Source organism: Lagopus leucura, unplaced genomic scaffold (assembly GCF_019238085.1).
Source record: "Lagopus leucura isolate 7727_CA_CO unplaced genomic scaffold, USGS_WTPT01 Super-Scaffold_100035, whole genome shotgun sequence".
NCBI lineage: Eukaryota > Metazoa > Chordata > Aves > Galliformes > Phasianidae > Lagopus > Lagopus leucura.
Window position 1 is genome coordinate 948,810 of NW_024962284.1, and position 14,274 is coordinate 963,083.

General features: G+C 42.5%; 1 protein-coding gene across 11 annotated transcripts in view; it reads left to right on the forward strand.

Moving 5' to 3' along the window:
- The window catches only part of NAV2 (neuron navigator 2), a 319,464-nt gene that overhangs the window by 166,330 nt on the left and 138,860 nt on the right, over positions 1-14,274 (forward strand). For 10 of the 11 annotated variants that reach the window (XM_042882665.1, XM_042882667.1, XM_042882658.1 and 7 more), the window contains 2 exons: positions 6,783-6,900; positions 13,631-13,683. In XM_042882665.1, the coding sequence (XP_042738599.1) occupies positions 6,783-6,900; positions 13,631-13,683 (171 nt within the window). Of the gene's footprint in view, positions 1-2,633; positions 2,757-6,782; positions 6,901-13,630; positions 13,684-14,274 lie in introns of those variants that run through there. The other variant, XM_042882666.1, reaches the window with a different exon arrangement.

Sequence of the window (14,274 nt, forward strand, 5' to 3'; positions counted from 1 at the left end):
TTTCTCTTCGTGGTGCGCAGCTCATTCTTTATCGCAAAGGCAGAGAGTGGGTAACCAGGCTCTTCTAGGCCAGCGTGTCTGCGCATGTCCATAGGGACAAAGATGGTCATCTTCTTTACATAGCCTTAAATTCTGTTTACTTGCAGCCACATCCTGCTAGGAGAGGAATTTGTTAATCTCTTCATAAATACACAAATGCATTTAAGTAGACTGCAGAGGTCTCAGTTTTCATTATGCAGGCTGGTGGAAGAAGGGCTACCATCTTACGTGACGACTTATTTCTCGTGTTCCCATAGTTGCTTTGAAGGTAGTCGTGCTGCCTTTTTCTGCACATTTTATTTCCATCAGCTGACAAACGTGCAGCTTCAAACCCACCCAGTTGTCTTAATTGTATAATTGGCAAATAGATCATTACTTCGAGAACGCTCCAAACCCTTTAAATGGAAGCAGGAGGAACTAAGCTGAAAGCAGGGTCATCACAGACAATTTAATTTAGGGAGTTAGCAGCCAGTAGAAGATTCAGTTAGATTTCTATCTGTGAAACAGATGGCCGACTGCAAGATGATTGCATTAGGTTTATTATATTTGTGGAAATTAATTCAGCACTTTATTTTTTGTTGTTGTTTGGGGGGGAAAAAAGAACTTGGAAGACTTGGTGGCCTCTCAGCAGGAGCCATTTATGTGGAGCACCATCTTCTGCATGTAAAATATGGTGAAACCCTGGGGATCGCAGGTTGGGCAGAGAGCTTTTTGCTGTCTCCAAATACCTGATAGGCATAGCAATATAGTAAATGGCAGAACGAAACAGAAATGCTGCCACCTACGGATAACTGGTTGGTAGCGTTTTCATTTGTAAGGATGTTATCTGCAGGTCTCGTTGGCAGAAACGTTTGGGGCCAGATACCTGTGGAGAGTGTGTGTCCCTGTCTGCCTGTCTACACAAATATGTATGTGTATATTCCTTCTTCCCCAGTGAAAAGTGAAGATCAGGTTTTAAAATGCTGGAAATCTGGTATTGGTTTAGGTTTTTCAAAAGCATCTGTCACTTTCTGAAAACGTGGCTGCTTATTTTGATGATTAAAATGGAATGGAACTCTTGCAGTCTGGCTCTGGGTGGGATGCTGAACCCTTCTGAGATTCTTTGCCTTGGTGTGCCTCTCCAGGAGCCAGTCTTTGCCATGCAAATTAAAGCTCTGCTGTCACCAAGTATTTTCCACTATGTTAAGAACGCAGCTTAAAATAAAAGGAGATGTTTCAGAAGTAGGTCAGACCTAGGGTTTGCATAGCCCACTGTCCCACTTCTGACAGCGCCCCAGAGCACGAGTGTTGGGTGGAAGAGCATTGAAAGCATTTGTAGAACAGACACGCACACATTTTTTGGAAAGATGATCGGCCTTTTCTTATTCTGCCCACTGCCACTAATAATCCTCAGGGAACACTGGAAGAAATACCTAATATTGTGATGCTCAATGTCAGTACTGTATTCCTGAGCAGTTAAATGTGTGGCTAAGCTCCTTCAAAGCAATTGAGCTCGCCCTTGAAGGAAGCTTGTGGTGAAGCTCTGCTTGTGGCAAAGTGCTGCTCAGGTTTGGGACCTGCTTGCTGCTTCTTTTCTCCTTCCCATCTCCAGAATTTGCACCCCACTTGCATGGTGGTTGCAGATTTTCATCTGTCTGCTGGTTCCATCCCACTTTCTGCCCTTCCACATTTCAGAAGGCTCTGCCTTCTCTCCACTTGGCAGCTTTGCCAACCTCAGAAGTGTTGCCTCTCATGAAACACCCTGGGCTGTGAGATGAGCGAGGCTTTATGTGAAGAGAGGCAGCGCTGGCTGGGGCCAAAAGGGAATGCTGTCATGTCCTTGTCTGGAGAGGCTTAGCGTTGGGTCTTAGGAGCGAGTCAAACGCCAATTTTTATCACTGCTTAATCCCCGCAGCAAATTGCTTTTGTTAATAAGCAAGAAGAGCCTTTGTAATGTTTCTGTCCTCACTACTTGAATCAGATAACTTTAATCTTCACGCATTACTAGAAGTTGAAATGATTTATAGTTATTTCCCTTTGAGACCAATTTTATTTTCCTTTGGAATTACTTCATAACTGTGAGCGTTGTTTTGGTAAATTAATCCTAATTTATTTTCTTTCGAAAGTAATCAGGAAAAAATGGGCTAGAGGAATGATTTTGTGCTCAGTGTACTACGAGGCAAGCTAGGTTTGATTTCCTGCCCATTGCAGCTTTTTTCTCTTCCTTACCTTTTCCTTCTCAGAGTCCAAAGAAGCAGTTATAATTTCCTGAGTTGAGCCTGCCCCGAGGAGGTGCTGCTGGAGTCACACAGCCTTGTGAGCTGTAGCGGCTGCTTGGAAAGTCAGGTTACACTTGACACCTTCTCTGACAAGAGAAAATTAGCCTGTTCTGGTTGGAAAGATCCAGAAGACTTGATGGGAGCTAGGAATGAGGCATGCCAAAATCTCTAACCTTGGAACCCTCTGGCTCGAGGAAGCAGGGCTGGGGGCAAGGATCTGCAGTGGGATGTAGCTGAGACAGAAATCTGACCACATGCCTGCGTGACCCGGGCTAAAATTAACCCCGCCAGCCTCGCACGCCTCCCCATGCTTCATCATTTGGCTGTTGACCGCTCGAGAAGGAAGAGCGAGCTGGGCTCCAGCAGCACACGTTTGTGTTAAATATGCCAATAAGCAGTACGAACTTGCAGGTCCCTGCTCGTGGGAGAAGCAAATTTTCCTGTGACCATTACAAAACAGTAAGCAAATCCTGGCTCCTTAAGCACAGCAGCCGCTCTGCAGCTCTCTGACTTCAGCCTCAGATGTGATTTTTCTCAGCTTCTTAGGACTTGCAGTGGTTTTTCTTCGGAGCACAAATCTGCCACCTCTTCAGATAAGCCCTTTTCTGTTGCTATTTGTGTGTGGCAGTAGAGGTAGCCGGGGTGATTTCATGTATGAGAACTGTGATAGGGGGGAATAGTTTGGTGTGCGCCTTAGGTGACATCTTAGCAAAAAACAATTCATGGCTAAAACAGTAGGGCTTTGGTTTCTCTTCTCTGAACTCAGTCACTTTCTGTTGGCCTGAGGTCAAGTCGGTATTCCCATTGCAGCCAAGCAGGACTCGGGTTGGGCAATCAGCTCCGTCACCAACCTGCTTCATCTTTGAATGTGCCCTCCTGGACTCACTTTGGCAGTTCTCACAGATGTGAATGCAATCAGTTTTGGGGATTCGTGATTTAAAGCATGGTGCAAGATGGGGAAGGAGCTCTCTGGGTGGGGATGCAGCCCACAGGGGCTGTGGATGGGATGGGGTGTGGGTAACAGGAGCACTGAGAGCAGATTTTCCCCTTTTTTTAATTCTAGGCAGCACTCATCTACATGAGTATAGCTCTGCCCAGCTGGGAATGAGGCTTTAAAGAAAGGGAAAGCAGTTCTGGGGGTGTTTGCTTAAATTACCCATTTCTCTATTTAACTTCATGGGGTAGTTAATGTATATAATGTCCTGTAAAGTGTAATTGGCAGTGGAAAACCTCCCACAGGCTGGCTAATAGTTCAAAGCTGTTCCAACAAACACGTGTGAGTAGAATCGATCATTTAGTTTCACTTGAAAAAATACTAGCTACTCCTGTCTCCCCAGTAAGAGCTGAATTTGTTACAGCTTTGTTCCCATTAGCTGATGGTAACTAGAAAGTTGCAGCACTTCCATTAAGCGTTGGTATTTTAATGGCATTGTGTCAGATAGTAATTACTGGCTAACTGTTGTGTTAAATACTGTCTTGGAGCACAACAAGGCGCAGAGTGAGGCTGCAAGTCGTGTTAGGAGCCCAAAGCTGGGATTCTGTGGCACTGCAGATGGATTTTTGATGATTTTTACTGTTTTTTTTCCCCACGTACAGCATTGCCGTTAGGATCATCTTGGTATGCTATTGGTGTCTATTTTTAGGGCATGTTTTCACCCTGTGAACTTCAGTTTGCAACAGCAGAGGCACTGTCCTGTTGGATGTCATTGCTGGGATAGCTGTGCCACTCAGTAACGAAAAACGTTGGGTCTAATTAATGGTGGTACGTGCTGTCAAAAAGATATGTTCAGTTGTATCCAAACTCTTGTACGAGAGTCTGATTTGTAATAATTATCAGGGGAAGAAACCATCCAGAAAGCACTCTGTGTCGGTTTAGTTAGGAACTGGCATGGTGGGAGACCCTGGGGTGAACGGCACTGCCCAGCGCCTGGGCGCACTGGGTGTTGGGTCCCCATCACTGGGACAGTGGCTGCAGGAAGGAACTCTGTGATTTGCGGTCCCAACATCAGACTGTTGCCTCCCGCTCTGGTTTACGAGCTTTTAGGTTGGTCCCTCCAGGGACAAAGACCGCGTGCAGTTCTTGTAGGTAGTCAGGATTTGTGCTTTGTGCTGTTCTGAGCTCCCCAGGCTCGTGCTGGTAACTGGGAGCCCTCTGTTGGGCTTTGTTGCCGCGCACAGATCCACATGCAGAAGTTCTGCAAAAGGAGCAGTGTAAATCCTTCTCCTGTTGAGAATCTCAGGTGGGACCACTAAAAGCTGTAGGTTTGGGGTTTGTCTTTTCATGAAACTTCACTTTCTACAGTAGTGTTGTAGCCGTGACTCAGAATGTGCTGTGTAATTCCAAAGTCAATATTTACCTGTAATGCCCTTAATTCAAACCTGCTGGGATCCGTGTTTTACCTGTAAGGCTCTCAATTCAAACCTCACAGATTTTAATAATAATAATAATAATAATAATAATCACATTTGGTTCTAATTTGTTTCCAAATAATTGAATTTCTAAGATTATAGTGTGCCAAGGAAAAAATGCTACCAGATAGCTGAGTCTACTCCTAACAAAAGCCAGAAGGCAGACCCCAGTTAACCATTAAGCAAAAATGGGCTTGGACACAGAGACCTGCATGGGTCATAATGCCCAAACCATGTCGCTGGCTTGGATTTGGTTAACTACAATAACGAAGTGACCTCTGATTTATTTTTCAGATTGCTTGTTTGGGTATTTTTTTAATTAGAAGGCTGTGTTAGGGGCATGTGACTTCATGCCCTGTATTCTGGAAATACTGGGGAGCACTCAAAGTCCATGCGTGGAGATAGGAGTAGGTGAATGGAAAGTTTCTCAGCAGTGTTTTCCCAGTTTTTATTATTGCTTTCCCAATTATTTGCCCGGTTTTGAACATTCAAAAACATGATGTCCTTTGAAACGTTTCGCATGTCTAGAAATAGCAACCATTGTATGTTTATTATTTTTTACTTGCCTGCATGGAAGAGGAAAAAGAAACGCGAGGAATCACATTTATGTAGTACGTTACAAAAGCTTAACAACAAACAGGTTTTGAAAACATCCTGGCAAGTTTCCATAATTAGCTTAATATCTGCCGTAAGAATGAGCAGTGGCCATGAAGAGCTGCAGCAAAAGGCATTGGTAGCACTGCATCCACGTGAGTGCTTCAGCGCCTGGAAAGGGGCAGCCCAGGGAGCTGGGGTAAAAGCGCGCGTTTTGTTTTTCTCAATCTTTTTCCTGTTATAGAAAATGTTTTCTTGGAGGAGGAGGTAGGGAACACAATGGCTGGGTTGAATGCAGCGTTTGTTTCCCTGTGGTTCTTTCAGTCAGCTGGAGAAGTCCCTCCGGTGTGCTTGGAATGTGTTTCATTCACATGGTTCCACTGCGGTATCCCAGGGAGGGTTGCTTTTCAGGTCCACGCACTGATGGCACAGGGAATGCGTGCCCAGCAGACCTAACGGTGGGACTAGAGAATAAACAGTGGAAAATAGAATCGTAAAGGTTGGGGAAGACCTTTAGAGCCCCAAGTCCAACCCTAACCCACCCCACCATGCCCACTGACCACGTCCTTCAGTGCCACATCTCCGCAGCTCTGGAACTGTAATGTCTTTGTATTTAAAGTACAGTCCTGATAGTTAGTGGGTTTCTTTTGTTCTTTGGAATATAATTTGTATTAACAAATCTTCTCTTCAGTTGCGTCCTGCGCTTAGCAACAGTATTTAGTACGTAAGAGGAATTCCTGCTTGAGCATTTTTCCTCCTCCTCCTTTTAGATAACCTGCCCTGGAAAGGTTTTATGAGCTTCCTGGTGACCCCGGCCAGGCTGCAATAGTGTGTGGTGAGCGGCTCTTAATGAGAATTAAAGAGGTTTTGACTTGACTGCTTTGTTTGCGTAGTTTTCAGATAATACATCTTAAAACAAAGCCCAGCAGCTGGAAGTTTGCACGACAGATTACAAACAGTTTAGTAGGCCAGTTTGACCTGAGAGATGGAGCTGATACTGATGGGTTTGAAGGCTTTTAAGGCTCGTGGGGTAATGCAGCAGAGGAGTTACCTTAAAATGGAAATGCTTTGTGCCTGAGGAATACCAGAAGTGGCTGGTGGAGAAAGATCTTTAAAACCTCTCGATAACAGATACGAAGAAGGAGCATCAGAGCTGTTGTTCCAGCTCAACATTACTGTGTGGAGCAGCTCACTGTGTGATGGTCCACACAGGCTGTGACACGTTTAAAAGTTTCTGTAGCCTTCTGTGAGCTTTGATGTCAGACTGCTGAATAGGAAAAGCCCTGCTGTAGTAAGCTGAATACTTGATTTGCACAATGCCTTGAATTTTAATGGTGTTGACTTGTTTCAAACCGCCAAAAAGCAGTTCTTTCAGATCAGCCTCTCAGACCTTGACGGACACAAAGAACTGCGTTGTTGTTTTTTTAAAGGTTGATTTTATTACCAACCAGTTCTTCTGTTTGTTTGTTTCCCTCATAATAGATTTACACGGATTGGGCTAATCACTATCTGGCAAAATCTGGCCATAAGAGATTGATAAAGGATCTGCAGCAAGATGTGACCGATGGAGTCTTATTAGCTGAAATAATCCAGGTTGTAGGTGAGTGACTTTCTCTTTTTGTACCAGCTAACTCAGAAATACGCTGCCTTATCTTCTGTGTAAACACAGCCTAGGCTAGGGGGAAGATCATTGAACTGCATGGAATTATGTGGATAATTTTTCTCCAGAGACTTTGCTAATTAATTTGATACTGTCTTGTCTTAAAGGATAGTGGAGAAGTATTTGATGTCGCTGATAAAATCTTCTGACACAGCAATATCAGTATGTGCAGCTGAATGTTAAAAAAGCAGCTGATGAGTTTTGTTTTTTTTTCTGCCAGGATGTTAACCTTCACTACCCGTGTTTCTGATCCTTCTATAGTGTTAGTCTGAACATAATCCAGAGATACTGTTGCCAGACAAACCCCAGCCCAAATGAAGCTTAAAGACCAAGGTGGTATTCGGAAGCAGGCACCTGTAATATGGTGCTAGATGCACACTGGGATCCTTCCACCTAATCGTGGACCTCAGCAGAACGAAGACATGTTCCTGATAGACGTGTGGGTGCACTATGTGTGGGTGCTCAGAGAGAGGGCTGCAGTGGTCATGAGATCCCCACCCCATCTCTCCCATTCACATAACCGTGGGGCTAATCTCCTTTGTAGCAGGCTGGGTGGATATAATGTTCAAGATGCTCCTAAAAATACAAAATTAGCCATGCTGATATCAATAGTTGCCTGCTGTGTTGAACCTTCTACTTCCAGCTGAGTTTGGATAATCCATATATGCAGCTAGGAAATGGGAAGGAGTATGATTTTTATGTGGAAGAAGAACAAAATACAATGATTTTTCTGATGAGGAAGGTCATTTCTCATTAGGATGTATCTCAGATAGGAGCTCAGTTCTGCAAAGCCTATACTTCCCTTGGTTTGCGCTAATATTAGTAGATAATGAAGGTCTGAAACAATTTTCTACGTTGGCCCCATGTAAAGCTACATATTCTTCTTCCCTTGGGCCTGCATCCTTCATTAGCTCCTTCAGAGAGTCATCCATCTGGTATTTGAGATGCCACAAAACACATGCATGGGCCAATGGAGATTGATGGAATCAGAAAGGCTGCTAATGGGAATTAGGACGACCATTGTTAAAGACAAACTGACAGATTTGAGATGCAAATGAAGAAGACAGCAGTGAAGTAACAAGACATCAGTGCATGCATATTTATGTGTGTTTGAGAAGCTGTAAACGAGCTAGTTCCCTGATTTAAGGTACAAATCTGTAAACACTGTTCTGGGATGAAATAGTGCGGCATTGTTCCAATTCCTCCACTAGAGCTGTACTGCACTACAACAACAACAAGATTTCATTTCTGTATGATGCAGAGCAGCAGTAGGTCTGTGTAGCATTCCCCAGACCTGCCAGGCGTCTGCGGATGTACAAAACCAGGCCAACCATTGACTGCGTGGTGAAAGGCATTCACTCAGAACAATGCTCTTCTCTGTATCTATTTCCTTATGTCTGCATAACAGGGAAAATTGTTGGGAAGCCAGAGGCAGTTAGGTGTTCATTCCCTTCATCCATACCTAGCCACGCTGTGTTAACACTGATAAATATCAGAGTTTGCCTGAAAGGTGTACGTGGGAATGCCACCATCAAAATGTGAGCCTGCTTGCGACAAATATTGCTGAATGCGGCTGTTTTGGTTGTGGAACTCTTGTGACATGCAGATTGCTCCCTCTAAAATTATCAGTAAACTTGATTCACCTTTACATTTTTTAACCATTCAGAGCACTGCCTTGTGACTCGTGTTTAGGATTAAACATGACACAGTACCAGACTCAGGTTTTCATTTTTGGGGAATGCTTTGCATGTGAAAGAAAGTTCATATTTAAAGGAACTCAGCTGAATGCTTCAAATGAGTAGTGAAGAAAATGTCATTTATATCTGATGTGTATGGCCATAGGCACTGCATCTCATTCTCACAGATGGTGACAGTTTTCACACATGCAAGCAGTTTTAACTGTAACTTGCAAAATGCAGTGTTTTTTTCTAGCAAACAAGACTACATACTAAGAAAGCTTTAATACACAATGTAGGAGATAGTTTTCATTTCTGTGCTGTGCCCCTTTCTGTGTAAAACCATCCATGAAGATACTCACTCCTTTTTGCCATCTGAGTGGAGTGTGTGGAGGTTATCCAAAGTCATCAGAGTTGATTTGGGTTCAGATACTAATGAGATATTTTTTTCTTGTGCTCTCAGCTGAGATTTACACTGCAGATATTGAACCTTGAAATGTCAGTTCCAAAACTCAGAGTAGTAAGGATGTGCTAAAACTAACCCAGACTGGTAGGATTTTTCCTGCTGATGCCTATGATGTTGTAATCGTGGGATATTTTAACTGATCAGACATAATCCAAGTCAGATCAGATAGAAAAGCTGTGCCTTTACAAAGAGGAATGCAGGCATGGAGTTATTGTTAAATCAGTAAAAGTAGTTGCAGTGAGAAGTAAAATGTGTACCTCTATGTTGTGCTGATTGTTTGGTACACACTAGTGACAATTTTATCATAGTTCATGGCAGACATTACAGAGAGGTTCCTTTACTAATATCTGAGTAACCAATCAGGTCAAAATTTGTATGCAAATGTAGGAATTAGACTGCAGAACGTTCATTCATGCATTCAAGAAAAAGTAATGCCATGTCCAAGCCTATGCCTGAAATGCTGAATAATGCTGATTAGTTGCTAACAAAACACTTACTGCATTGTTGTGAAGAGCACAGACTACTTTTGTATGGATGGTTTAACCCAGTTTTGTTCTCTGTAATGCTTAATGAAACTCTTTTGATTTCTTCTCACCTTATTTTTTCGTGCACTTGGAGTGTCACTTTCTGAAGACTTTTTCTTTCACCAGCAAAGCATCTCTGTATATATATATAAATGGGAACCTGGCAGCTGACTGGCCGTTAAATTTAAATAATTCTTTGCTACGTTTAATGGCACAGATTCTTTTTCACTTTTTTTTTTTTTTTTCATAGACTGCTGGCTTATAGTTTCATAATATGCCTGTTTTCAAAAATGCATAAAACCAATTATTTTTCATGCTTTGATTCAGACCTGTTAGTGAAAGCCCAGTGTCACTCATTACTGTGTTTATTATAGATTACAGCTGGTTTCTTCTGGCTTAGCACAAACCCTCAATCTGTGTATAAATGAGAAAAGTATGAAAATGCAAGCAGCTGAACCCGTTTCACTGTATTGACATAATTGGATTGCTCTGGTTTTGTGAAAGCTGTGTGCCAAGGAAGAGTTACGAAGCCCCCAGTCTGGTACTGGGAACAAGGTGTACTCCTTGTGTTCTTGTTGTACGCGTTTTCACAGTCGTGGTGTAAATGACGTGGAGGTCCTGACAGCCATTTTGTATGGCTCACAGTCATGTCAAACCTTGCCAAAGCAATGCCCATACGGAGTGTTGTTGAGGATGCATGGCTTGTGGTTGTTGAGGCAAACCTGGAGCTCGTTGTAGACCAGCTTTCATAGCACCTGCACAAACATAGCAGAGAACAGTGATCTGGAACCCCTTTTAACCAAACATGCAATAAAGTCTGCTGGAAGGAAATGCCCACGGAAGGGATCGGGAGGGAAAGAAGAGACACTGGGGTTGTTCTGCAGGCTTGCAGTCAGTTTGGGACAAATCCCCCAACATTTTACATGCCTGTGGTTATGAATTTACATCTTGCTGAAGGCTGAGATACAATTTCAAGCCTTTGCGATTGCCTGTGACTTCCAGCTGATGCTAGCTGATGTGCTATTTCTGCGTGGCAGTGAGCAACAGGAGCTGTGAGAGCTGCCCATCGATCTCAGCCAGCAAGCTGTGCTTTTGCAGCTGTGAAGTTTGATGCTCTTCCAAGATCCCCCAGCACTCAGTGACTTACGCTTCAGACTGCCCACGAGCACAGCACACTGTGCTATTTAGGGAGCCTCATTCACTGGTATCTCTCCGACCTTCTCTGCAAGAAAGGCAAATAACCTCCTACTTGCTGCCAGCAGTGTTCCTTGGAGCTATGTGGGAGGCTCAGAGATGGACTCTAGCTTCCTGCCAAGGAATGGGAGCATCAAAGTGATTTCCTGATGAATTAGACAGATTCCTGCAAAATGCCAAATATGCCCACAGGCTGCTTTGATGCCTTGTATGAATCCAGCCTTGTACGAATCTGTGACTTTTTGCCCTGCTTAATATAAACAAAGAGGTTGGAGTTGGAGTTCAGGCCAGCTGCCAGCTTGCCCCACTGCCAGCCTTGCTGCTTGCTCTCTATTACACTGCTTTTCATAGTGCTTGCACCTGTAGGGAAGAAGCAGTAATTGCTTTAATCTAAGGAAGGGACAAACCAAGGTGAGGTGGGAGTGGAGAAGGAGAAAAGGTTGTAGATAAACCTGCACGGCAAATGACTTCCTGGGGGGAGGCAGACATAGCACCTGGTGGAGCAGGTTGACTGGGGCAGAAATTCCAGTTGTGGTTCATCTTCTGGTTCCTACAAACTGTTTCTGGTCACCTGCTTTGTCACCTGTGGAGAGAAGGCTGACGGCATAGGTAAAAGGAATGCACTTCACATAAGGTAATGCAGAATGGATGGAGAGTTGTCAGCTGGTGCACAGAAACCTGCAAGTTCACATATGAGGAAATTGCTTTGGTTTGAAGGAGGTTTTGAGAGGAAGCAAAAGCAGTTACTTAAGAAAATGTCAAGTGCAAGAAGATGAGTGAAGCTGATAGGAACAAAATGAATGAAGCAAAGGAGAAACTACAAATTAGTTGATCACAGGAGTACAGGGATGGCTCAGTGCATCTTGTACAGCGAGTGGAAGGTACACGGACAAAGTGAATCATTCCTAAGTGAAAACAGTAATGGTTTAACCACGCTGTGAAAAACGAAGGGCATAAAGAGGTAACATCCTAAAGCTATCATATATGTGGAATGCAGATTTTTTTTTCTGTCAGAAAACGTTGAGGCGTTTCACACCTTCATTTGCCAGTAATGCTCTTGTGCTGTGGAACAGTGTATTTGTTTGCTTATAGGTGGTGTTTACCTTTGGTTCAGCTCTAGAACCAAGCACATACTCCTAGCCTGTGGATGTGTAGCAACATTCACAAAGTATTGAGTAGGTATTTGTTTTAAGTGGAAAAAAAGTAAAAAGGAAAAATTCAAATGCTGTATCTTCCAGAATCTTGGAAAGAAGACTCGCATGGATGAATCTGCATATTTTGCATACAAAAGTTGAAAAGGAAACAGATAATAAGCTTTATGATTTGCTAACATTGGTTTTAAATCCATCATGTACAATTTTGGAAGCTCTAGAGGAATAGGAAAGAAGCTGCTATTCATCAAGGAAGATAAAGAGACTGATCAGGGTTATTAGGGATATCTCTCTAACCAAAGAAGAGAGAAACTCATGCAAAACTTCATTATTCTCAAGTAATAATTATGAACAGTGCAAATTTAAATGCAAATTCATATGAATATGATCTTATCAAACTTACCTATTTTTCATAATAATTATAAGTGCAGTTAATAAAGACCATGACACAAAACCAAGAGGCAGTAAATATTAAAAATGGAGGCATGAAATTTGTAAATGGGATCCAAAGTGAACGCTTCTGTTCCCATATGGCCAAATCTGAGATCTCAGATCTAGAAACAAACACGTCCTTATTGCATGTGGAGGCTGACAGACGACTCTGGGGGTCAGCACAATAGGCTCATCTGCAATCTTTTCAGATTAGCATCAACTCTTAATGTATTATTGTAAGAATAAAGTAGTTTTCTTAATTCTTTGTTTTTTTAATGACAACTGTTGGAATACTGTGCCAAAATTGGTATCTCTAGCTGAAGAAAGATGTAAAATTCGATGGAGTTCTCTCTGATGTCCTGAGAATGCGTTAGGTAGAAAATATGTATAATGATAATAAACAAATTGATGGGAGGCAACTCTGTTCAATTCATCAGATGGGTCAGGAAAAGCCACATTTGCAATTGGGCTAGAGAAAATGGCCTACAGTTGCACCAGGGGAGGTTCAGGTTGGGTGTTAGGAAACATTTCTCCTCCGAAACAAGGAAGAGGTGGAGTCACCGTCCCAGGAGGCGTTCAAGAGATGTTTAGGGATGTGGTTTAGTGCGGAAGTATCGGTGGTAGGTGGATGGTAGGATTGAATTGTTGGAAGTCTTTTCCAACCTTAGTGGTTCTGTGTTTCGGTGATGTAATCCAGAAGGTTTAAGCACCTTTAGAACTTCTTTCTTTCTCTTGAGACTTAACCGTATCTTTCTGCAAGTTTATGTTACAGGTGAGCCGTGGATAAAAAAAGACTGAAGTCTTGTAGGTTGAGCTTAAAAAAGCAAAATAGATTTCCCAGAGTTTCCCATCTGGTTTTAAAATCTATATTCACTTTACAAAGCATATCAATTGGCACACAAACAGAATGTACACACTTTTCCACCCAGCGGTGATTCAGTTTCTGAGATTAAGTCTTTCTGTAGTTGAAAGGAGCTGCCCGTCGGAGCACAGGAGGTTGTCAGACCAGTTGTTTTCTGGCTCCAGCTGTCTCTGGAGGCACGACCCACAAGAAAACTTCAGCTGCTTTTCTTTTCTTTCTGATGGTCTCGGTGTTCACACGATCGCTTTGATTGGACTGCGACAACCTGAAAGCCCTTTATTTAGCTAGCAGCACATGCTCTGTAAATAATTGGTATCATGTCCTTGGGTACATTTTTGGCCTTATTTTTTGTCTATGCTTTCCAGCAAATGAAAAGATTGAAGACATCAATGGCTGCCCAAAAAACAGATCTCAAATGGTAAGTGTAACGTGGCGTGTTGTTGGCATGGATGTGGCATGTTTGTGTGATTTCAGTATCTGAGATTTTAATACCTGTGTTAGCTGTTTTTCACAGTACTGAGAGCTCAGGTATAATCTGAAGAACAGAAACACTGCAGGTCTTTCTCCATTGCACTCCATAGAAATTAAATTGGGCCTTATCATTTATCACATTTATTGCTATTTTATTTTATATTTTTGAAATGCCAAATAGTTAGAGGAAGGTAGAAAACAAAAATGTTGTTCTTCTGTATAGACAGGAGTATTTTAAAAGCAGAAATAAAGATTTATTTTAAACTCTGCTATGTTCCTATGTCCTTTGGAAATGAATAGAGTAAATTAGCAGAATGTACTAAAAGAAACAAAGATTCCAGTTGCAAAATATGGGAATTGTTTATGTAACTTGTTTCTGATCAAAATGTTTTAGTTTGTAAAAGGAGTAGTTTTGTCTCTTGCTTGTACTTAATACTTAAAAGCAAAGAACCAGAGGTTAGTACAAAAAAGGTAAAAGCAGATGGTACCTCAAGAGCATATCTGCTGTGAATACTGGTGAAGCTACACTTATAGGCAG